Here is a 24,703-nt window from a genome sequence, read left to right as displayed (position 1 = left end):
TGATTATAAGCGGTTTTTTCACCGTTAAAAAAATGTTGGCCCATACTAGCGTATTACGCTGGTGGCCATTCTAGGCGTCACAGCGAACGAGCGTAATACGTAACCACAGCTAGGGTTAATAAAACCACAAATATGTACTAGAATAATAGCGGTATGGATCATAAACATAAACAAATGACGTTTTTGGCCCAAAAATAAACATGATTTAGCATTGCTTAAATGGAACTGCCAAAACATAAGTTAATGCTATTAGTATAGGATTTGGGCCAACAACGTCATTTGTTTATGTTTATGATCCATACCGGGTCTTTTCTAGTATTCGTGAATAAAACTATTGATTGGTTAATTTAAGCTGAACTCACCTGATTTTAATAAGGTAATAAATTGATAGAATATCAAACAATAAGTACAGCTGATGTATTTTTAGGTATATGGAAAGTTCCCTCTAGAAAGGAATTACGAAAGGGCAATTTATGAAAGGGCAATTTATGAAATAATGAATAGTTTTGCGCAAGGTTTCTCGTCATGACAAACAAGTATATGGTTTATGGGGGTGTGACTTTTAGTTTTCTCAAAAGTTCATGGGTACTTTGGGATTTATATATGGATGTACAATATTGATTGTCCAAATGTTCTATAATCTGAAACATTAATGTTGACAGTTAGTTGCATTAGAGTAATCCTGATAATTTTTATATCTGGGACTTATGGGCTAGAATGTGCACGATTCAAAAGAAGTGTTAAGCTGATATCACACTATAGTTCTATGACATATCTATTATAAAATAATAGCTGGCCCGACAGACGTCGTCCTGTCCTAATGTGGTTTTATGTCAAATGCTCGTTCATTTTCAAGATGAGCTCGTTCGCATCGCTCAATCACATCCTGGTTGAAGTTCGCTAGCTACGCTTACTCACCTTAGGTTGGAGCTCATTCACTGCGCTCACTTGCCTTTAGGTTTAGCTCGTTCCCTACGATAACTCGCCTCCAGTTGTGCTATTTGGTTGTGCTAATTTGCAGTTATGGTTGCAAATTAGCTGTTGTCATAAATTAAAAAAATAATAGTGCTGCACCCTGTTGGTAAACCTATTAACTTTTTAATGCTATTGAACATCACAGAATCAAATTGTTTAGTTGAACCAGCTGTTCAAGATTCTTTAATTCCATTTAAATATGAGTACTCATAAGGTTAACGTAAGAAACTCCAGAGCCACTGGGGCGGAGCCCTTTTGGCGGATCTGCACAAATCTTCACACAAATATCCTTGAATAATGCTTAATAATGCCTGAAAGTTTCATTGCAATCTGTCGAGGGGTTTCAGAGTCCATAATGGACAAACAGACAAACATACATTGGATTTTATATACATATTCATATTCATATTCTTTATTCATATTTTTTGTACAAAGGTGGTACAATGAATAGTGTCAATAAAAAGAAATACAATTACAATGATATTAGTAAATATTAACAAGTAAAATAATAACAACAAGTCTTTAGTTAGTCAAGAATGAAATACAAAATTAAAATAACTTAATGCTACCTATGCCAGGGAGGTGGAGAACTCTTCCATAGAATAAATAGGTAAATTTAATATATAATCTTTGAGTAATTTTTTAAACTTATTAAAATCTGTTTCTTTTTTTATATTTTCGGGGATAAATTTTAAAAATCTTTGGCCTGCTATCAAATAGTTAGTTGTTCAAGTTTATGTTAGTTAGTTTTATAAGATTAAAAGTTTGATAAAACTAAAATAAGTTGAGAGAGTTTGATCCACCGTTTTGGTATTTTCATAGTAACAATTATAAGTTCAAAACAATAACAAATTAATTATAACCAGCTGGCATTTAATATATTAATGTAATCCATGCCTTTGGCACACTCCGGGCGAAGGACAAACACTAATAATTCTTCACTTCTAGTGGATATAAGAGATTTAAGGGACGTACAACTTTCTTCTTCGAGCTGAGAATTACTGTAGCACTTCTTATTTTTCCGTCTCGACTTGAGTGAAGTTCTACTATTCTGCCCATTTTCCAACTTCCTTGTGGTAGTGCTTCATGGATCAGAACAGTTTCTCCAACATTTGGCTTGTTTGTTGTAGTTCCTTTTTTCTGCTTCATTTCAGTTGTTTTTCTTTCACGTAGGCTCATTAAGTAATCTTGAAGCCAGATCTTCCAAAATAAACTTAACACATTTACTCCTTTTTTCCAAATTTCAAGAATGTTTTTTCTTGATGTTCTTTCGAAGTCCTTGTTAGTTTGGATGTTATGTGACTGTAAATTTCCAATCAAACCATTTTCACCATGGAAATTCAAAAAATGTCCGGGTGTTATGATTTCATCACTGAGGCATATGTCTTCGGAAGAAACGTACACAAGAGGTCTTGAATTCAAAATGGTCTCTGTTTCGTAAAATACAGTTTCTAACTGTGTGTATGTCAACTTCAATTGTCCAATAGTTTTCTTCAAGCATTTTTTTACACTAGAAATGAGCCGTTCGTAGAATCCTCCCATCCAAGGAGCGAATTCGGGGATGAAGTTGAATTTACACCCATTGCTATGTACAAAAGATAAGACATCATCATCTACGAAGTTGTTTTCCCAGATATTCTCTAAGAATGAAGAAGCTAGTTTGAAATGTGGAGCGTTGTCCAAATATCTCCAAAGGTTTTCCTCTTCTACTTACAAATCACTTCAAAGCCAACAAGAATTCACTTGACGTCATATCACTGACCAGTTCTAGGTGAATAGCTCTAACAGTTAAGCATGTGAAAATACAACCATATACCTTTCTTGAGTCATCAGTGAGTTCATTGCTCTTCACATACAACGGACCAAAGTAATCTAGACCAGTGTATGAAAAAGGAATATTTTTGGTAACACGTTCCATTGGTAGGGGAGGGAAAGACGGCATTTTGAATGGACCTCCATCCCATCTTCTGCATTTCTTGCATTGTCTGATAATCTTAGACACTTGAGATCTTCCTTGAATAATCCAATAGTGTTTTCGGACTTCTGATAAAGTGTGTTGAACACCAACATGTTGTAGTTTTACATGATAGTCATTTATTACCAATTTGGTAAAGTGGTCATTTTTAGGTAAAAGCACAGGAAATTTCATTTCCGATGACAAATAAACATTTTGAAGTCTTCCTCTGCATCTCAATATTCCATATTCATCCAAAAACAACCCTAACTGTTTTTGGAGATGATCAGTCCTGCCAAGTTTTAAGCTTTTAATACTAGTGCCGAAATGTAAGTTTTGTATGTACCTCAACCAACATAAAGTAGACTCATGAAGCTCTTCGAAGTTCAATTTGTTGGATGTAAATGGAGTTGAAAGTTTCTTGAATGTTTTAATAGCTCGTTTGCAATATGCTGTCGTTCGAATTAGTTTATCTAGAGACGAGAACTTTGTACAATCAATGTCAAAAGGACCTTTACTTGTGGTTTCTTGAATTGCAGCCATAACTTCTTGGTTAGGTGTGGGTAGTTCACAAGTGTTCGATGTGTCTTGGTAAGTTTGTTCTGACATTGAAGTGATTTGATTAAAGTCATTTCGTGGCCATTCATTTTCTGGTGAACGTAGAAATTCTGGGCCTGACCACCATACCTGACTCTCCTGTAACTCATGATTAGTCAATCCGCAAGTCGCCAAATCTGTAGGATTGTTACTAGAAGGTACGTAACAAAACTCTACATCGGTATGTGATTTAATTTCCGAGAGTCTTCGCTCAACGAACTTTGGTAGTATCCTATTTGTATTCAACCAATGGAGAACACATTGTGAGTCTATCCAAAGTATTTTTTGTGTCACAGAAGTCTTCAGCGCAGTTTCAGTAAACTTTAATGATCTCACCCCAATTAAAACACCAAGTAATTCCAATCGTGGTATAGTGATATTTGGCTTAGACTTAGGGGTTACATGACATTTAGAGAAAATAAGTATTGATTTTGTCGTGGATGTATTATTACTCTTTAATCGCAAATAAACAGCTGTAGCGTAACAATCTTTAGATGCATCAGTGAAACAATTTAACTCTAAAGTATCACCAATGATTTCAACATATCTTGGAATACATACCTCAGGAATTTTAATTAGGTTTGATCGAATCTGCATCCATACCTTTGTAAGTTCTGAGTTCAGCTCTTCATCCCAATCAACGCCTTCAAGCCACAAGTTTTTAATGAATAACTTAGCTTTCAAAACTACAGGAGTAAAGAAACCCAAAGGATCAAAAATGGAAGCTACTAGTTTCAGTGCAGTCCTCTTCGTTACGACACAAGGTTCAACTTTAACTGGTTTTACAGAGAGCGTGTCTTTGAGTGTATCTGAGTGAAAATTTAAAAACGTACGTTTTCAGGAAAAGCACTTTGCAAATTTTTTTCCCCCTTTTTCAAAACTTTTATTAATTTTTTTATTTCATTAACATTTGAAGTTTCATAAAATGTCCATGGTAACGCAATATCTTTGGTAGTTTCTTTTTAAAAGAGCATCTTTAATGGAAAAACACAAAATCCTGTCACGACCATAACGGACGTTTAAATGAATATTAAAAATAGTTAATATTATTTTTATAACTATGTTTTGCTATAAACTAATTTACTTTTATGACCATTATACAATAAAAAGGTCACTGAGCTTTTGGTATATTTGGTCTTTCTAGAAAAAAATAAAAAAACTCAAAAAATTGAAAAAAGCCAATAAAATATTTTTAAGTTTGTATAACTCCAAAAAAACTTACCTGAGACCCGAAAAATCGTTATGTTTGTATAGAGGTGTGCTTCTTTTGTGTATAAAACATTGAAATATGACGATATTTTAATTTTTGAAATTTTTATGATAGAAATCATAAACGTGATGGTCAGGGACAAGCGGTGCGGTCGTGAATTGTCTGGAATAATCTAAATCTTTCTAAACAATCCTTCAATTATCCTGTTAGTCATAATAAAAATATGTGTTTCAATTGAACTAAACTGTTCAATTTACAATTATATTAAAGTTATTGTCACGACCAAACACACTATAATCCATAAGGCTGGATTGGTCGTGAAAAAACCTGCGATGGTCGTGAAACTTTGGTCGTGAAATTACGTGTTATTTGGCTCTGTTCTGGCGGTAGCCCTGCACTTCATGTTCGAGGATACAAAGTGGACTTCTAGGTTAATCTTACAATTGAAATATCTTATAAACAAAAATTAACACCATGTCTACTTCATCGAATGACTACGTACGGTCATGGACACACCAAAATTACAAAAAACACAATCTTTCCTTTATTAATCTTGTAATTCCTCCTTTCAACTCGAAACGACCGGCACTACAATCCTGACGTACACCCCGAACTAGTCTCTAAAACCAACTGACTCCATCGACGCCAGGCTTGCCACTGTTGTGCTCCAAAGTTGAAAATTTTTCCCAAATGGTCGTGACGCCAAATCGAGGGACAGACTTATTTTGTCATGGTAGTCAGTTTGTAATGACAATAAAATTATAATATGCTCCTTTTTTGTAAGTTTAATAACCATTGATGACACAAAAATATGTCTTAATATATTTCGGCATGAATAATTAGTCTAAAAACAGCGTGAAAGTTGGAAAATGTACCCTAGGGACACGTCATGGTCGTGAATTTCGAGACTTTAAGAATACGAAAAAAATACCTAGAACCTATTTAAAATCAAATAAATGTGTGTAACATGTTGCCCCCGTCCCAAAAAATATTAAAACACATAATAATAAACTACAAATCCAGTATCTACGAAGTAAAAGGCCAGGGACATGAAAACGTACGTTTTTAAATTTTCACTCATCCCATTTTATTCCCAAAACACAAACACTGTTTTCATTTTCAGTAGTAACTTTATCATCAGGAATACTTGCCATAAATAGCTTAGAATTTGAGCACCAGAACCCCACCGAGAGTTTGAGAGTTTGATCCACCGTTTTTGTATTTTCATAGTAACAATTATAAGTTCAAAACAATAACAAATTAATTATAACCAGCTGGCATTTAAAATATTAATGCAATCCATGCCTTTGGCACACCTGCATTGGACGGTTTTTTTCATAAAACTTGAGCCTATGAGGTTCAACAACCCCACTTTTTTTCCTAAGCTTATAGTTGTGGCTTGTCATCGGTTTTTCACTCAAATCTTGTTTTCTAGCAATAAGAATAACTTCATATATATATTGTCCATAAACTGTAAAAATATTTAGATGTGTAAAGTGTTGTTTGGCTGAATCATCCCCCTTAAGCTTGAGCATTATCCTGATAGCTTTTTTTTTTGCTGTTTTAAAATAGAGTCCATATTTAATACCATAGAAAAATAGATATGATAATATTTATGTTCTCTCTAGAAATCATCATTGATCATCATAGACATAAGATTATAGTTTCGCTATTATAATAGTTGGTCTATTACACTGTAATATTTTTCATCAAAGACATAATTACGATAATAGATAGGCCTATATGTCATAGAACTATGATAGTGTAATACCGGCCTTAGGAAGCGATCCATCTTTGATATCCTACAATGTTTTGATATCAGCAAAACAAAAGAATATAGAGCATGTGATGTTACTATGTTTTAATTTAACTTTTAATGAGACTTGTAATAAACGGTCAGGACAAGTACGGCTTGGACCCTGCAGACATTCACCTCATCGGACACAGTTTGGGTGCTCACACTGCCGGCTACGCAGGGCAGAACATTGTCGGTCTGGGGCGAATCACAGGTCTCGACCCAGCTGGGCCTTACTTCCAGGGCATGCCTAGTAATGTGAGGCTAGACCCCTCTGACGCATCCTATGTAGAAGTCATCCACACTGATGGTTCTACTCTTGGTGAGTATATTGGTAGTACTACTATTGTTCATATCATATATTAACCTATCATATTATCAAATTATTAAACAAAGTTTGAATGATATTATGTAAAAATTGTTGTTTGCTGGTTCTTTAAATGTCTTGAGTTTCCAGTAAAAACGTTAAGTTAAACATTTTCTTTAAAACAAAGAGGCTTTCAAGTTTTCTTGAAAATTCCTTTCTTAACTTTCCGAATAGGAGATTTAGAGTTTCAACTTAAGTTTAGACCTACTAAACGACCTGACCACCCTGGTTGTAATGTTTTTCGGACTCTGACACTACTCAGTCCCTAATTATGGACACAGTTGTAATTTCTACCCCAACAGCAGGCGTGTCCAGTCTGGTTGTGATGTTTCTCAGACAGTTGACACTTTATCAGTCCCTAATGATTGACTCTATTGTAGGCTATGGTATGAGTGATCCATGTAGTCATGTAGCTTTCTACCCCAAGAACAGGCGTGACCAGCCTGGTTATGATGTTTCTCAGACAGTTGACACTTTATCAGTCCCTAATGATTGACTCTATTGTAGGCTATGGTATGAGTGATCCATGTGGTCATGTAGCTTTCTACCCCAACAACCGGTGTGACCAGCCTGGTTATGATGTTTCTCAGACAGTTGACACTTTATCAGTCCCTAATGATTGACTCTATTGTAGGCTATGGTATGAGTGATCCATGTAGTCATGTAGCTTTCTACCCCAACAACCGGTGTGACCAGCCTGGTTATGATGTTTCTCAGACAGTTGACACTTTATCAGTCCCTAATGATTGACTCTATTGTAGGCTATGGTATGAGTGATCCATGTGGTCATGTAGCTTTCTACCCCAACAGCAGGCGTGTCCAGTCTGGTTATGATGTTTCTCAGACAGTTGACACTTTATCAGTCCCTAATGATTGACTCTATTGTAGGCTATGGTATGAGTGATCCATGTGGTCATGTAGCTTTCTACCCCAACAACCGGTGTGACCAGCCTGGTTGTGATGTTTCTCAGACAGTTGACACTTTATCAGTCCCTAATGATTGTGTTATATACATAGGCTATATATTATATTTACCATTGTAGGCCTATGTAAGACTACTCTGTAGGTCTATGTAAAACTACTCTAAGCTAAGCTCATGTGACTTCTTCTTGTTCACTACTACTTCCGTGTCATCTCCAAAATGTAGCTTTGTGCTCTGTAGTCTGTTGATTTTATTATCAAAATAAATCTTTTAAATCTACTTTGTGTAGTTATTATTTAGAAGCCCAAGAAGAATTAAGATGGTGTCAGAAGTTAACTATTTAGTTTGAACAGTGAAGTGTTTAGTATCAAGTGAATTTTCTTAGTGAATATTAGGTTAACCTCAAACCACACGATGGCAACTTTTCAAGCTCCACAAGCATTGGACCTTAGTGGCAACGTATCTGAAAATTGGAAAAGATTTAAGCAACGTTTTATGCTCTACTTGGAAGCCCTTGGATCCGACAAGATGCCCGAGGGACGAAAAATAGCTATATTGCTGACCACTATAGGTGATGCGGCTCTAGAAGTTTATAATACCTTCTCGTTTAGTGAGTCAACTCCCAAACTCGAAGAAGTTATAGGAGAATTTGATAAGTACTGTCAGCCACTAAAAAACATAATTTTTGAACGGTTTAAGTTTCACTCGTTGGGACAGAAGGAAGGTCAGTCGGTTGATTCTTACGTGACAGAACTGAAGAAAGCAGCATCCAACTGTGAATTTAAAGACGAAGAAGATATGATTCGAGACAGACTGGTGCTAGGGATTCGCGATAAAGTGATGCAGGAACGTCTGCTGCGAGATACAAGCCTCACTCTCAAGAAAGCCGTTGAGTTCTGCCGAACTTGTGAAACAAGTCAAAACCAGGTTAGAGAACTTCAAAATACAGTGGAGTCTATCAAAGTTACAGGTAGGCCTATGTCTAGTAACAATACTTCTAGGTTACCTTCTAAGGTAGGCTCAAAGCAACACAATGAATTCTTTTTATGTAAGAAGTGTGCAAACACCCATAGAGCTCGGAACTGTCCAGCCTATAACAAGAACTGTGCTTTGTGCAAGGACAAACATCATTTTGCTAAGTGCTGCCCTAATAAAGATAGACTTAAATTTAGTAACAAGGCTAACGGTAAACCGAAGAAGAAAATTTATGAAGTTGAAACAGACACTGCGACTGCGGATCAACTTGTTGAGGATGAAAATGCAATAGGCGTAGACTTTTTCAGTGAATCTGATGATCTCTTTGTTAACTCTCTAGAAAATAAGTCACCTGATAATGGTGAGAATAACAGTTTGAATGTTAATTCTGTACAAGGTCTAACAAAGCCTAACAAGTTAAATAATAGGGCTTGGTATGAAACTATTGTTTTAAGTGAAAATGATGAGGTTACTTTTAAATTAGATTCAGGCTCGGAAGCTAATGTGCTACCTTTGAAAACTTTTAATAGTTTGCTCTTTAAGCCTAAATTGCTGAGTACACCAACTGTATTGGTAGGGTTTGGTCAAAACTCTCAAGTTAAACCTATTGGTAAAGTACTACTTAACTGTTCCTCTCATAATGCGAACAATGTCAGTAATGTTGAATTTGTAGTAGCTGATGTCAATTCTGTTCCTTTACTAGGACTTGAAACCTGTGTAAAACTGAAGTTAATTGAAAGAGTGCCTATTAGTTGTAAGCCTGTTGTAAATGTAAATAGTATTTTTGTAAATCCTAAAGATAAAATTGTAAATCAGTACCATGATGTATTTGAAGGTCTAGGAAAATTTCCAGGCAAAGTTGAAATCAAACTAAAGCCAAATGTTGAACCGAGAATCTTTCCACCTAGGCGCATACCTTTAAGTTTAAATGAAAAGTTAAAAAGCACTTTGGATAGGCTAGATAAGCAGGGTATAGTCTCTAAAGTTTCAGAACCAACTGAATGGGTTCAAAATCTTGTGATTGTTGAAAAGCCTAATGGTAATTTGCGTCTATGTCTTGACCCTAGGGAAATGAACAAAAATATCAAAAGAGAGCACTATCTGATTCCCAAATCTGATGAAATTTTAAGTAAGCTACATGGTAAAAAAGTTTTTTCAGTGTTAGACATGAAAGAAGGATTTTGGCATCTTAGGCTAAGTGAAAGTAGTGCATTGTTAACTACCTTCCATACTCCTTTTGGTAGGTATTATTTTAATGTTTTGCCTTATGGCCTGTGCTCAGCACCAGAGATCTTTCAAAAGCATTGTAAAGAAATATTTGGGGATATTTCAGGATGTGAAATATATTTTGATGATCTTATTATTTTTGCTAAAGATGAAAATGAACATGACATGATCTTGAAAAAAGTACTTGACCGAGCTAGGGAAAAAAATGTTAAGTTTAATCTGTCTAAGTTCCAGTACAAAGTCCCTGAGGTTAAGTTCTTAGGTCAATTAGTCTCAAGTGATGGCATTAGGCCTAATCCAGAACATGTGAGAGCTATTGTCGAAATGGAAAGACCCCAAAACAAGAAAGAATTGTTAAGATTTTTAGGTATGACTAAGTATTTGTCACAGTATATTCCTAACCTATCGACTTTGTCAGCACCTTTGCGCAACTTAACTAAAAATGATACTGATTGGCAATGGTACCCAGAACATGAGAAATCATTTTGTGAGTTAAAGAGTAAGTTAGTCTCTGCCCCAGCATTAGCTATTTTTAATAGTTCTAAACCAGTAACCCTTCAGGTTGACGCATCAAAAGATGGCCTCGGAGCATGCTTGCTTCAAAATGGTCACCCTATAGGTTTTGCATCAAGATCATTAACTGATACAGAGACCCGTTATGCTCAAATCGAGAAAGAGTTACTTGCTATTGTCTTTGGCTTTGAACGTTTTCATCAGTTAACGTATGGTAGGCTAGTTACCGTACAGACTGATCACAAACCATTAGTTTCTATAGTTGAAAAAGATCTTTGTAAAGTGTCAGCTAGGTTACAACGTTTATTGTTAAGACTTTTGAAGTATCAGTTTAAACTCGTGTATGTACCTGGTAAATTGATGTTTATGGCCGATACATTGTCTCGGTCTTATTTGAAAGACCCTGTTACTGATGATCCAGAATTTTCTTTTGTTGTACATACTATTAGTAAATATGTGGCTATGTCTGAACAAAGGAAACAAGAATTTATTAAAGCCATTGATGAAGATGAAACTATGACTATGTTAAAAAAATATCACTTATTAGGTTGGCCCAAGTTCAAAAATGCGTGTCCTAAAAATGTACAGTTTTATTTCAATCTTAAACATGATATTAACTATGAAGGTGGTTTATTGTTTCTTAATGACAAAGTAATAGTGCCAACTAAACTTAGATTGAGTATGTTGAAGAAAATCCATGAAAGCCACCTAGGTGTAGAAAAGTGTAAAATTCTTGCCAGACAAGTGTTGTACTGGCCTAATATGTCTACAGATATAGAGGATTTTGTTCTAAAGTGTCAAACTTGTGAAAAGTTTAGGAGAAGTAATGTTAAGGAACCTATGTTAAGTCATCCTGTTCCATCAAGGCCATGGGAAAGAATAAGTGCTGATATCTTACAATTTGGTAATAATGATTATTTGGTTGTTGCAGACTCATACAGTAGATGGTTTGAATTGTGCTTGTTAAATGGTAAAACAGCAAAAAATGTAATAGATGTACTTAAACCAATTTTTGCTAGATTTGGCTCACCAGATGTTTTAGTATCTGATAACATGCCTTTTGGAAGTGTCGTGTTTAGAGAATTTGCGGATGAATGGAATTTTAAACTGGTTACTATAAGTCCTTTGCACTCTCAGTCAAATGGCCTTGCTGAAAAATTTGTCTCAGTAGCTAAGAATATGTTGAGGAAATGTAATGACTCTAAGAAAGACATTAACGTAGCTCTAATGTTGTACAGGAATACTCCCTTAAAAGATACAAAATTGTCACCTGCACAAATAATGTTAGGTCGGGTAGTCAAAACAACGTTACCAACTGCTAGTTCTGTGTTAAAACCTATTCGTGTAAACAGTAAAGAGATTAAATCAAAGTTAGAAAGTCACAAAAAAGTTGTAAAAGCTTATTATGACAGAGGATCACATAAGCTACCTCCCTTTCAAAAAGGTGATAATGTTATGGTAAAATCAGGAAAGGTTTGGGAACCAGGATTAATTATAAGAAAACACCAGACACCAAGATCCTATATAGTTAAGTCTAGTAATGGTAATGAACTAAGAAGAAATAGGGTATTTTTGAGAAAATCCTTTAACAAATTCCCTTTAGTTTCAAGTGAAGATCCAATGACTCAGTTGTATGATGAAACTGATAGGCCTATTGTTCCACCTAGGTTAACTCCTGCCTCAACACCTAACCAAACTAGCTTGACTCCTGTCGCAACCCCTAACCCATCTCAATCCCGAACAAGGTTTGGAAGAGTAATTAAAAAACCAATAAGGTTTGAAGACTAATTTTGTTTTGTAAATATTGTGTGTTCAATTTTGTTTTCATGAACTCTCAATCCTTATTTTTAGGGGGGAGATGTTATATACATAGGCTATATATTATATTTACCATTGTAGGCCTATGTAAGACTACTCTGTAGGTCTATGTAAAACTACTCTAAGCTAAGCTCATGTGACTTCTTCTTGTTCACTACTACTTCCGTGTCATCTCCAAAATGTAGCTTTGTGCTCTGTAGTCTGTTGATTTTATTATCAAAATAAATCTTTTAAATCTACTTTGTGTAGTTATTATTTAGAAGCCCAAGAAGAATTAAGAGATTGACTCTATTGTAGGCTATGGTATGAGTGATCCGTGTGGTCATGTAGCTTTCTACCCCAACAACCGGTGTGACCAGCCTGGTTGTGATGTTTCTCAGACAGTTGACACTTTATCAGTCCCTAATGATTGACTCTATTGTAGGCTATGGTATGAGTGATCCATGTGGTCATGTAGCTTTCTACCCCAACAATCGGTGTGACCAGCCTGGTTGTGATGTTTCTCAGACAGTTGACACTTTATCAGTCCCTAATGATTGACTCTATTGTAGGCTATGGTATGAGTGATCCGTGTGGTCATGTAGATTTCTACCCCAAGAACAGGCGTGACCAGCCTGGTTATGATGTTTCTCAGACAGTTGACACTTTATCAGTCCCTAATGATTGACTCTATTGTAGGCTATGGTATGAGTGATCCATGTGGTCATGTAGCTTTCTACCCCAACAACCGGTGTGACCAGCCTGGTTGTGATGTTTCTCAGACAGTTGACACTTTATCAGTCCCTAATGATTGACTCTATTGTAGGCTATGGTATGAGTGATCCGTGTGGTCATGTAGCTTTCTACCCCAACAACCGGTGTGACCAGCCTGGTTGTGATGTTTCTCAGACAGTTGACACTTTCTCAGTCCCTAATGATTGACTCTATTGTAGGCTATGGTATGAGTGATCCGTGTGGTCATGTCGCTTTCTACCCCATAACAACCGGTGTGACCAGCCTGGTTGTGATGTTTCTCAGACAGTTGACACTTTATCAGTCTCTAATGATTGACTCTATTGTAGGCTATGGTATGAGTGATCCGTGTGGTCATGTAGATTTCTACCCCAAGAACAGGCGTGACCAGCCTGGTTATGATGTTTCTCAGACAGTTGACACTTTCTCAGTCCCTAATGATTGACTCTATTGTAGGCTATGGTATGAGTGATCCGTGTGGTCATGTAGATTTCTACCCCATAACAACCGGTGTGACCAGCCTGGTTGTGATGTTTCTCAGACAGTTGACACTTTATCAGTCCCTAATGATTGACTCTATTGTAGGCTATGGTATGAGTGATCCGTGTGGTCATGTAGATTTCTACCCCAAGAACAGGCGTGACCAGCCTGGTTATGATGTTTCTCAGACAGTTGACACTTTTTCAGTCCCTAATGATTGACTCTATTGTAGGCTATGGTATGAGTGATCCGTGTGGTCATGTAGCTTTCCACCCCAACAACGGGCGTGACCAGCCTGGTTATGATGTTTCTCAGACAGTAGTTGACACTTTATCAGTCCCTAAAGATCAACTATATTGCAGGCCAGGGCCGTCGCGTGGGTGGGGCAACCAGGGCGACCGCCCTGGGCGCCGCGGTCGGGGGGGCGCCGCGGCAAAAGTAATGCAACAAATAAAAAAAAAGTAAGATGCACATAACCACAGAAAACGTATTTTGGAAAGTTATGTATAACCACGAATACTAGTTCTATTATTCGTGTGTGTAACTGAATGTTGAATATTACGTTGTATGCCTTTATTGAAAAATACATATTATTTGATACCAATCACTTTATAATTTGAAATGTTTTCCAAATTAAATATCAATATAGTATTGAATTAAATTTAGTAATAATAGCCTAAACAATCAACTCCACTGTGGAGTTGAAGGCTCTGTCCCACCTTAATTATCTTAATATATTGCAATGTCTTAATTATCTTAATATTGCGGTTCGCGGTGTTGCTCTGTACACGTAGCTGCCGTATTCTATTTTTAATTCGCCCGACCGGCCGACGGTCGACCTTGGGAACAACCCCTACCCCAATCACTCCTTTCTCCTACGGCAGTCTCAGCTGAGCTGCCAGCTTAGTTTGATGAGTGATTAATAGTTATTTACACTTAATGTTTAGGATCTCATATCTAAATGTGATAACGTGGTTTTCTCTTAATCTGTATAACAATTCTATTCAGAGTAGGTTTGGTTTGAGGTTTTGCATACATTGCATTAATTTTAATTTGCTATACATTTAACATTTTCTTACATATTTTGGGATTTGGTTATCATCAATTAAAAAAGATTTCCGTACAAAATTTAAGTAATTTATCCCTAATAATCAATCCCAGATTCCTAACTCTAGTATTTTTGTAAGGTGATTCAATCCCTTTAGGTGTCTGTTTTTGGGGATTAAAACAAAGATAGCGACATCATCACTCATTCTGTTTTTGGGGGGGGGGGGGCGCCTGGCAACATCCCGCCCCGGGCGCCAAAAAACCACGCGACGGCCCTGTTGCAGGCCATGGTATGAGTGATCCGTGTGGTCATGTAGATTTCTACCCCAACAACAGGTGTGACTAGCCTGGTTGTGATGTTTCTCAGACAGTTGACACTTTCTAAGTCCCTAATGATTGACTCTATTGCAGGCTATGGTATGAGTGATCCGTGTGGTCATGTAGATTTCTACCCTAACAACAGGTGTGACTAGCCTGGTTGTGATGTTTCTCAGACAGTTGACACTTTCTCAGTCCCTAATGATTGACTCTATTGTAGGCTATGGTATGAGTGATCCGTGTGGTCATGTAGATTTCTACCCTAACAACAGGTGTGACTAGCCTGGTTGTGATGTTTCTCAGACAGTTGACACTTTCTCAGTCCCTAATGATTGACTCTATTGCAGGCCATGGTATGAGTGATCCGTGTGGTCATGTAGATTTCTACCATTTTTTTTTTCCATTTCGTTTTGTCATGAGAGCCGAAGCCCCTTGACTGCATACCCGGTACCTATCCTTTAGGACATACCCGGGCCCCATGATGTAGGCCGAAGCTTACGCATCAACCTTTAGCACATCATGGGCGGATGACTTAAGGTCATCAGGCTCGCCGGCTGCCGAAGCAGACCCTTCGGAAGGAGGGTTGCCCCTCAATCCTAACCAGGGATTCCGGCTGCTTGTTTAAGCGTCACTCCACCTGGGTTCCACTAGGTCGAGACCTAGAGGTCCATGGTAGAGCGCCCCGACGCATTTAGTGCAAGCAACACTCGGGACCTATCTAATCCCTGACAGGCAGAACCCGCCATCAATAGCCGGGAGGAAGGGGACCGTCAGCACGCTGACGGGGGGAACCCCAACCTCCCATTTACACCGCTGCCCGATCGAGGCCTTACCCATTGCTGGGAAACCAGAGATAACCAGAGCGATAGATCCCCAGATACCCCTGGCGGGCTCGGACCCAGCACCCGATCTACTTCGTTTGCCCGTCAGACCCAACATCACTGCCAGGCCATCAGGGTTTCCCAAAAGGAGGCAGGTATAGAAGTGGGACCCACCCGGATGAACCTATCCACCAGAGGTGGCGACACCCTTGACTCAATTGAGGTTCCGGGAAGAACCCCCCACACTCAAGATAACCATACCGTCCGTGCTCAGAGACAGGGATTGGTTTGCATAAGTACCTACAAACCGTTGCCCTCACACTGCGGAAAGTTACGTTGCCCTTGAGTGTCCCCGTGAGCTGCGGGTACTTGCCCGTTTTCACCTCCAGGAAAGGTTACTTCCAAAGTCGAGGATTTGCCCACTGAATGCTGGTCGCACACAACAAGCAGGCCGAAGCCCAAAGAACCACAGACACAGGTAGGTTAGAGATTATGATGTACTTCCATCTCTCCTAGAGCTAAACACCCCTCCATCCTGGATAAAGGAATGTCACTGGGACCCAATGCCCAGTCGTCCATGTCTGTGGCCAACTTGAAAATGCCGATACCAACACGGAGCATTTACCTTAACTCTGGGGGCTAGGTATTTCACCTCCCAGGACGAGGCTACTTCCAAAGTCGAGGATATGCCTCACAAAATGTCAGTCGTACACGACAGGTAGGACTCAGTCACAACCACAAGCTACAGGCAGGTGAAAGATCTATTATTATTATTTATTATTTATTATTATTATTATTATTTATTATTTATTATTTATTATTTATTTATTATTATTATTTATTATTATTTATTATTATTATTATTTGGGGTAGATTTCTACCCCAAGAACAGGTGTGACCAGCCTGGTTGTGAAGTTTCTCAGACAGTTGACACTTTCTCAGTCCCTAATGATCGACTCTATTGCAGGCCATGGTATGAGTGATCCGTGTGGTCATGTAGATTTCTACCCCAAGAACAGGTGTGACCAGCCTGGTTGTGATGTTTCTCAGAAAGTTGACACTTTCTTAGTCCCTAATGATCAACTATATTGCAGGCCATGGTATGAGTAATCCGTGTGGTCATGTAGATTTCTACCCCAACAACGGGCATGACCAGCGGTTGTGATGTTTCTCAGACAGTTGACACTTTCTCAGTCCCTAATGATCAACTATATTGCAGGCCATGGTATGAGTAATCCTTGTGGTCATGTAGATTTCTACCCCAACAGCAGGCGTGACCAGCCTGGTTGTGATGTTTCTCAGACAGTTGACACTTTATCAGTCCCTAATGATTGACTCTATTGTAGGCTATGGTATGAGTGATCCGTGTGGTCATGTAGATTTCTACCCCAACAACGGGCGTGACCAGCCTGGTTGTGATGTTTCTCAGACTCTAACACCTCTGGCCTTAATCAGGGAAAACACAGAAGAAGCAGCAAGAGTAGCTGTTGCATGCAACCATAACAGAGCTATACGGTAATTAATTTTTTTACATGCTACTAGTTATGATATTATTTTTTTAGTTCTGAAATTCTGAAGGTTGTAACCCATAACATGCAAATGTGCAAGTAAGTACTGGAAGTAATGTTACTATACTGCCTTAAATCTCTTTATGGAGTAATGCATGGTATCACAATTATTGTTTAGTTTATATTGAAAGTTGTACTATGAATTAGTGTAAAATACCTGCATTAGTGCAATCCAGTGCGTTGTGGTACGGCAACCGGTTTCGACTCACATGGGAGTCATCCTCAGGCCAGTCAAGATGTCTTGTTGCATTATATGAAGGTTGTGAAACGGTAATAATTATTAATAAATAAGACAGATCAACATTCACACATTTAAATTTTAACATTTATGTTGGTAAAATCAAAGATAATTGAGCGGAGCGAAGGGAAGCTCTTTAAGATCGAATTCAATGCAAACTTTCTAACACATTAACTCATTAACGGCTGCAAACTTTCTAACACATTAACTCATTAACGGCTGATCATATTTTAGCCAAACTTACTAAGGTTGTTTTGAAAAATTTTTGGAAGGTTTAGATAAAACCAATTTCAATTTAATTTAATACCCATATAATTTCAAAGTAACTCAAAATTTGTAAATTTTAACATTGGTCTTGTTAGTTGCTATGATGGTTACAAAATAACGACGTAAATGTAAACAAAACAAAGATTCATAGCATGTTAAAATCAAGCCACGACCTAAACACAGTATAAAGGAAAAAAAATTGAATGATGACCAATGATAAAATAATACAGAGAAAGTCTTAAGTGCACAAATAAGTCGCAATTTGGCAACGGCCACTGATCGAATAGGTACAGTATTTTACAGATTTGATTTATTTAGCTAAATAAGGTTATAACAAATAACATTTGTCTTATGTTATTGGAAATTAAAACAACTACTGTACATGATTCTGCAATTTTAAATAGCTAGGTATTCTCAAATCAATATTTTTATCTAAATAGGCTATTATGTACAAATGTACAATGCTTTATTATTATTTACTTTGAAATATTGTTGATAATATCATCATGTTGGCAACACACTTGTAGTATTGATTCTTGTGTTGGCAACGACTTGGGTTATATTATTGCCCAAAAAGGATATAAAGTATTTTTTGCATTTTTGTTTTACAAAAAAATACCTAATTCACATAACAGTGTCGTATAAGAAAAATTTCAGAATGCTTTCTCAAAAACTGCGTAACTTAATATTTAGAGTAAATCAATACAAGCAATAAACGTCCAAAACGCACAAACAACTACTTCTGGCAATGTTTTGAGATAGTTGAATGCAGAACACTTGCTTGAAAACTATGCTTTTCATAATTATGTTAAATGTACAAAATTTAAGAAAACAAACCTCATTAGGTATGGTGTAAACTATTTGTACAATTTTCTCAAAGCAGGCAAGTCTTTAAAAAGTTACATCTGCTAATCGTATGGATCCATGCAGGATTATTTCTGCCTGAATTGCAAAATCTGGCCAAGAAAATTTCGATTGGTTTAGGTTCAAGATCGGATTCAACCAGACTTGACTTACTTGACTTATTTCCTGTCACTCCTTAGCGGAGCATAGGGCCTCTACGAAACAGCGCCAACGGACACGATTAGCAGCCAATGCCTTTACTTCTCTCCAGCTCATACCCGCCTCTCTAATTTCGGATTCAATTGATCTTATCCATGTTTTTCTCGGTGTTCCTCTCCTCCTCTGTCCCTGGGGATTCCAGCTCAAGGCCTGTTTTTCTAAGGCGTCTTGATCCTTGCGCAGAGTGTGTCCTATCCATTGCCACTTCTGTTTTTTAATTTGTATATGTATGGGATCCTCTTTGGCGGCTGTCCACAAATCTTTATTAGAGATTACTTCTGGCCAATAGATTCTTAAGATTCTTCTTAAGCACCGGTTCACGAATACCTGAAGCTTGTTTGTGATTGCTAGAGAGACTTTCCACGTTTCACATCCATAAAGTAAAACTGACTTTACATTGGTGTTAAATATTCTTATCTTTGTTCTGGTTGATACTTCCCTAGCTCTCCAAACTGGGTATAGTTGAACAAATGCAGCATTTGCATGCTTGATTCGGGCCACTACATCATCATCTGCCCCTCCATTTTTTGACAACACACTCCCTAAATATGTAAAAGAATCCACTTCCTCTATCTCTTCTCCAGCCATTTTAAACATATTGTTATTTACTGGATTGATCCTCATTGATTTTGTCTTTTGGACATTGACTTTCAACCCTCTAGCTTTCTCTTCTTTTTCAAGAACTGCAAGTTTTCCTTCCATATCTCTGAATTTGTGGGCTAAGAAACAGATGTCATCTGCAAATGCAAGTTCTTCAAGCTTCTGCTGTAGACCCCAGGAAATACCCTTTGCTTCTCTCCTACTTATGTTCCTCAACACCTGGTCCAACACAAACAGGAAGAGGGTTGGTGACAAGACACAACCTTGCCTCACCCCTAGCTTTACCTCTATCGGGTTGCTTAAATGTCCATTGTGTATAATTTTACAACTGTAGTTCTTGTACATTTCATTGATTAGGATAATTATTTTTCCAGGGATTCCTAGTCTTGTCAATCCTCTTCAGATTTGGTCCCTTTTAATAGAGTCGAAGGCTTTCATAAAGTCTATAAAAACCAGATATATACCAACTCTGTATTCATTCATTTGTTCGATTATTATTCTCATTGTGTTGATCTGGTCAATGCATGAGCGATTTCTTCTGAAGCCAGCCTGTTCTTTTTTTAATTTCCTATCTACTACATCCTTGATTCTATTTAATACTATTCTTGAAAACATTTTACCAACGATTGATAGCAAGGATATACCGCTCCAGTTCTCGCACCTTGTTAAGTCCCCTTTCTTAGATAATTTACAAAGAAATCCCACTTTCCAGTCTTGGGGAATAATCTCTTCAATCCAGATTCTTTCAAACAGTGGTTTTAAAACTTTTGCTGCTATATCTGGTGCTGCCTTTATAACCTCTGGAGCAATGTTGTCACACCCCGGAGCTTTCCAGTTTTTTGTTTCTTTTATCGCTTGTTTTATCTCATCTTCCGTTGGGGGATTTTTATTTATGTTTTCTTCTTCTTCTCCTTCTATGTTTCCCACCAGGTCACCTTCATCCACATTTCCATCATCCTCCGATGTCTCAAATAGCCCACTGAAGAACTCATGCCATCTCTTCATCTGCTCATGATCACTTGTTAAAAGATTACCTTCCTTATCCTTTACTGGTCTACCTACATTAATTTTTCTCTTTGGACAACTTTTTTGTTATGTTATATAGTTCTTTCATATCTCCTTTCCTAGATGCCACTTCAGCCTTCTCCGCCAGTTTGCTCATCCATTTTCGTTTGTCAGTCCTTGCACTTCTCTTCACTTTTACATCTGCTTCCTTATAGAGTATCTTCATATCCCTCTTTTGTTCTCTGGTCTTGCAAGAGTTTATCTTATTCTTAACTTCTCTTCTGTCTTCCACTTTTTCCACGTGTCCTCAGACATCCAATCTTTCTTCCCTGCCTTCTTTAAGCCTAAAACATCATTTAAAGTATTCCTATACGTGTTTGTTATACGTGTTTGTTTAGGTTCAAGATCGGATTCAACCAGAACTGTGGGTTCACTAGATTAACTAATTGGGTGGACCGATGCTTCTAGGTGTCAAACGAGGTAACTCGCCTAGGGTTTCCTCTCCCTTGAGGGGTTCTTGAGATATATTGTATTTGAATTTAGATGACATTTATCTTATTCTTAACTTCTCTTCTGTCTTCCACTTTTTCCACGTGTCCTCAGACATCCAATCTTTCTTCCCTGCCTTCTTTGTAAGATAGATTTAGTTGACGCCATTCAATGTACAAAACTGTACTTTATCAATAAAGCATATTTGATTTGATTTGATTTGAAACATCTAAGGAAGACACACCATTCGGTGACAGGACAATCTCCATACTTTACATGTTTGGTAGAAACATAAGAACCGAAATGGACTTTAATGGTTGAGATTAAACCTACCCCGCAAAATAAAAATCAAGTTATAACTAGAAGAAGTTTCTCAAAGGGACAAGGTGTATTAATGAGAAATTACTCAAACATCTCAGGAGAAAAGTGGTCAACAGGAACAGTAGAAAGGCCGCTTGGGCATGTGATGTACCTCGTTAAATCAGAAGACGGGCGGTTATTTAAGAGACACTGCGACCAACTAAGATCAGCTTAATAGGGGGAAGGATTGCCATATGCTTAAATAATCAGATGATTATTGTTGTTTTTATCTGTTATTGTTTACATTTATCTTTTGTGTTGAATTAGTTCTACAATAAAGTTTACCAATTAATTTACGTGTATTTGATATATTTTATGAAGATAGTAGGAATAATATAGTTTGTGTTAACAATTTTAGGTATTAATCTAGTGAGCTGTGTCGTGTTTAGCGCAATAGATACGATTGAGATCTGTGGTGATCATAGTATTTGGGCTTCAGTATTGTCTTTGTTTTTTACCGTCATTCTCATAAATGTTCAAATTTAAATGTGTGAATGTGCGTGCTGTCTTATTTATTAATAATTATCATTTAACGACCCTCATGTGAAGGGACAAGACATCTTGACTGGCCTGAGGATGACTCTCATGTGACTCGAAACCGGTTGCCATACCGCAACGCACTAGTTCGCATTAATGCAGGTATTTTACACCAATTTATCTATAAATATAAAAGAGGATGTTTGTATATATATTTGTTTGGCAGTGATAAACTCAGACACCGCTGAACCGATTGCCACGAAACTTGGTACATACGTGTAGAATGTCATGGAATAGGTTTATACACCATCAATTTCGCGATCCGTCCAATCGGCTCCGCCCCAGTGGCTCTGGAGTTTCCCATGTTAACCTTATGAGAAATGGAATTAATGAATCTTAACAGCTGTTTCAATTAAACAAGTTGGTTCTGTTCTATGATGTTCAATAGCATTAAAGTTACAAGGATTACCAACAGGGTGCAGCACTATTATTTCTTTTACATTTATGACAACAACTAATTTGCAACCAAAAGGTGAGTGAGCGTAGCGAACGAACTTCAACCCGGAGGCGAGTTAGCGTAGCGAACGAGCTAACCTGAAGGCAAGTGAGCGTAGCGAACGAGCTAACCTGAAGGCAAGTGAGCGTAGCGAACGAGCTAACCTGAAGGCAAGTGAGCGCAGCGAACGAGCTCCAACCTAAAGGTGAGTGAGCGTAGCGAACGAGCTCCAACTTAAAGGTGAGTGAGCGTAGAGAACGAACTTCAACCAGGACGTGACTGAGCCATGCAAACGAGATCATCTTGAAAATTAAGAAGTTAAACGGGGCAAAGCCCGCGGGTTACAGCTAGTAGTATTTAAATGTGATCAGGAGGATAAAATTCAATAGTGATGAATGTTTTAATTTAATTTTGTGACGTTGCTAAGTGTTAATAATGTAAAATTTTGAAAATAAAATGTTGGTTATACCTATATTAAATGTTACAAACAATTACCAAGGAGCTGATTAAATATTACATTTTTCAAGCATTTATAATAAATAAAAAATCTACGTTTAAAGAAAATGTTACAACGATTTGTCTAACTCTTCATCAGCACAATATTTATTATTATTCTATTCTTTAATATGACATAATATGTTTAAACCTGAGATAATTAGGTTTAGATTTTTTTCAGAGCTCTAACGTTAAGTTAGTTAAGGGTTAAAATATCACAATGATGATTTAAATTTAAACATTTTCAATAGGTATAACCATAAATTTAGGATTATAATAAATGGTAGCTCAATTTAAATCATCAGTTTATGTATCTTATGGTTTCAGACTTTTTATTGAGTCAATAAATGGAGAGTGTCCATATATTGGACACCCCTGTGCTACATACCAATCTTTCCTAAAGGTAAGTTACACTAAGATTTAAACACCTCACAATCAATATGATTAGATTATATTATTATTACGATGCCGACACACTAGTGACCAGTGACCGGAGTCACAGAGTGAAGATGAGTGTTGAATGGTTAACTTCTGGCGTAGTTTTGTGAAATCGTGCCATGATGTTGCTGTCAAACTTGAACTTTATTGATATGCAAGGGTCAATTGCCTTGGCCGTATGGATCACATAAAGTTGTGCATGTATTTTGTGGATGGAATGGACCATAATTGTAGTGAATTTGGACACAAATCTTGAACATTTGCAGAACCACATCCATAACCTAGTCCGGCTTTGTTGGCAACAAATTATGCAAAAGAGATGAGATGTGATGGCACTGTTTTATTTAATTAATACCTGAATTGCCTTCAATTCACCTAACTTACTTCACCAAAACCATAGATTAAACATACTCCGTGGTAAAAACTTGAACACAGCTCACATCCTCAACGTACTCATCTACACTTGCATGGCTTTTATTCTATGACACAATTTTCTACCTGATTATTGAAAACTTTTATGCTAATAATCTCACAAACCTCTGACTTTCTTTCTTGAATGTAATGTTATATGGTTATTGAAAGTAGACCAAAAAAGGCAAGCACCAACCCCTAAAATAAATATAATCTAACCCGATAAGGAATAATTATCTGTTCCTTATGTCCCAGTGATTTCATAATACAACATTTTATAAGTTCATTAAAACATAGATTTTTGAAAAAAATTAAATAAAACGTACCGTATCTATCATAAATTCATCATTTAATTCAAACTCTAAAAAACTTAACATGCAGTGGAAAATCAATTTTAAAATCTATATAAATAAAATTAGAGTTTTGCCTGTACATTGTTCAGAATCATAAATTTTTAGGTTATTTTTATGTTTTATACATTAAAGAAGCCGAAACAAGTCTCATCCAAATTTCTGTCTGTCTTTCTGTCTGTCTGTAACACTCAAGATGGCATTTTACGCAATCTTCTCCAGGAAGACGAGAGTACCTATCAAGATCCAAGTCATTTTAATGAATTCACTGGATTGGCGAGAGTGTCTTTAGCTATTAAAATATGGCCCCACTACTTTGTAAATAAAATTACGGACGTTCAAAAATGCAGTTTTGTGCGATTTTTGTCAAGTTTTCGTCCAATTTTTATCACGTAATCATCTATGAAATAACGAACAGCTGTTCGGATCAAGATTATTTTTTCTAGCTGTCCCTGATATGTTTACAAATGTTGTTTACAAATACCGCAACCATTTCCGATCACGTTTTGAAGGCAAATCCCATCCAAGTGAGATTAAAAACGTTTTCCTTACATAAAGGATTTAATTAATCGCAAGTGGAATAATATAGTGTAACCGTAAATTAAATTAAATAACTAGGCACCATCCAGGTCAGGAACCAGAGATTCTTTGTGTTGTATACGGCTGGGAAACTTAAATTTATTCAAACGCTTTAAA

At 37.1% G+C, this 24,703-nt stretch overlaps 1 protein-coding gene across 2 annotated transcripts in view; it reads left to right on the top strand.

Annotated features, from left to right (window-relative positions):
* The window catches only part of LOC128985715 (inactive pancreatic lipase-related protein 1-like), a 94,364-nt gene that overhangs the window by 28,541 nt on the left and 41,120 nt on the right, over positions 1-24,703 (top strand). For both annotated transcript variants that reach the window (XM_054405519.1, XM_054405520.1), the window contains exons 5-7: positions 6,637-6,853; positions 17,098-17,266; positions 23,136-23,211. In XM_054405519.1, coding sequence (XP_054261494.1) covers positions 6,637-6,853; positions 17,098-17,266; positions 23,136-23,211 — 462 coding nt within the window. The remainder of the gene's footprint in view (positions 1-6,636; positions 6,854-17,097; positions 17,267-23,135; positions 23,212-24,703) is intronic.

The sequence above is a fragment of the Macrosteles quadrilineatus genome, unplaced genomic scaffold, assembly GCF_028750875.1.
Source record: "Macrosteles quadrilineatus isolate MER2022 unplaced genomic scaffold, UCM_ALF_1.0 Scaffold_2__2_contigs__length_208266976, whole genome shotgun sequence".
Classification (NCBI taxonomy): domain Eukaryota; kingdom Metazoa; phylum Arthropoda; class Insecta; order Hemiptera; family Cicadellidae; genus Macrosteles; species Macrosteles quadrilineatus.
Note: the sequence above shows the minus strand (reverse complement) of the source record. Positions and strands in the feature narration are given on the sequence as shown.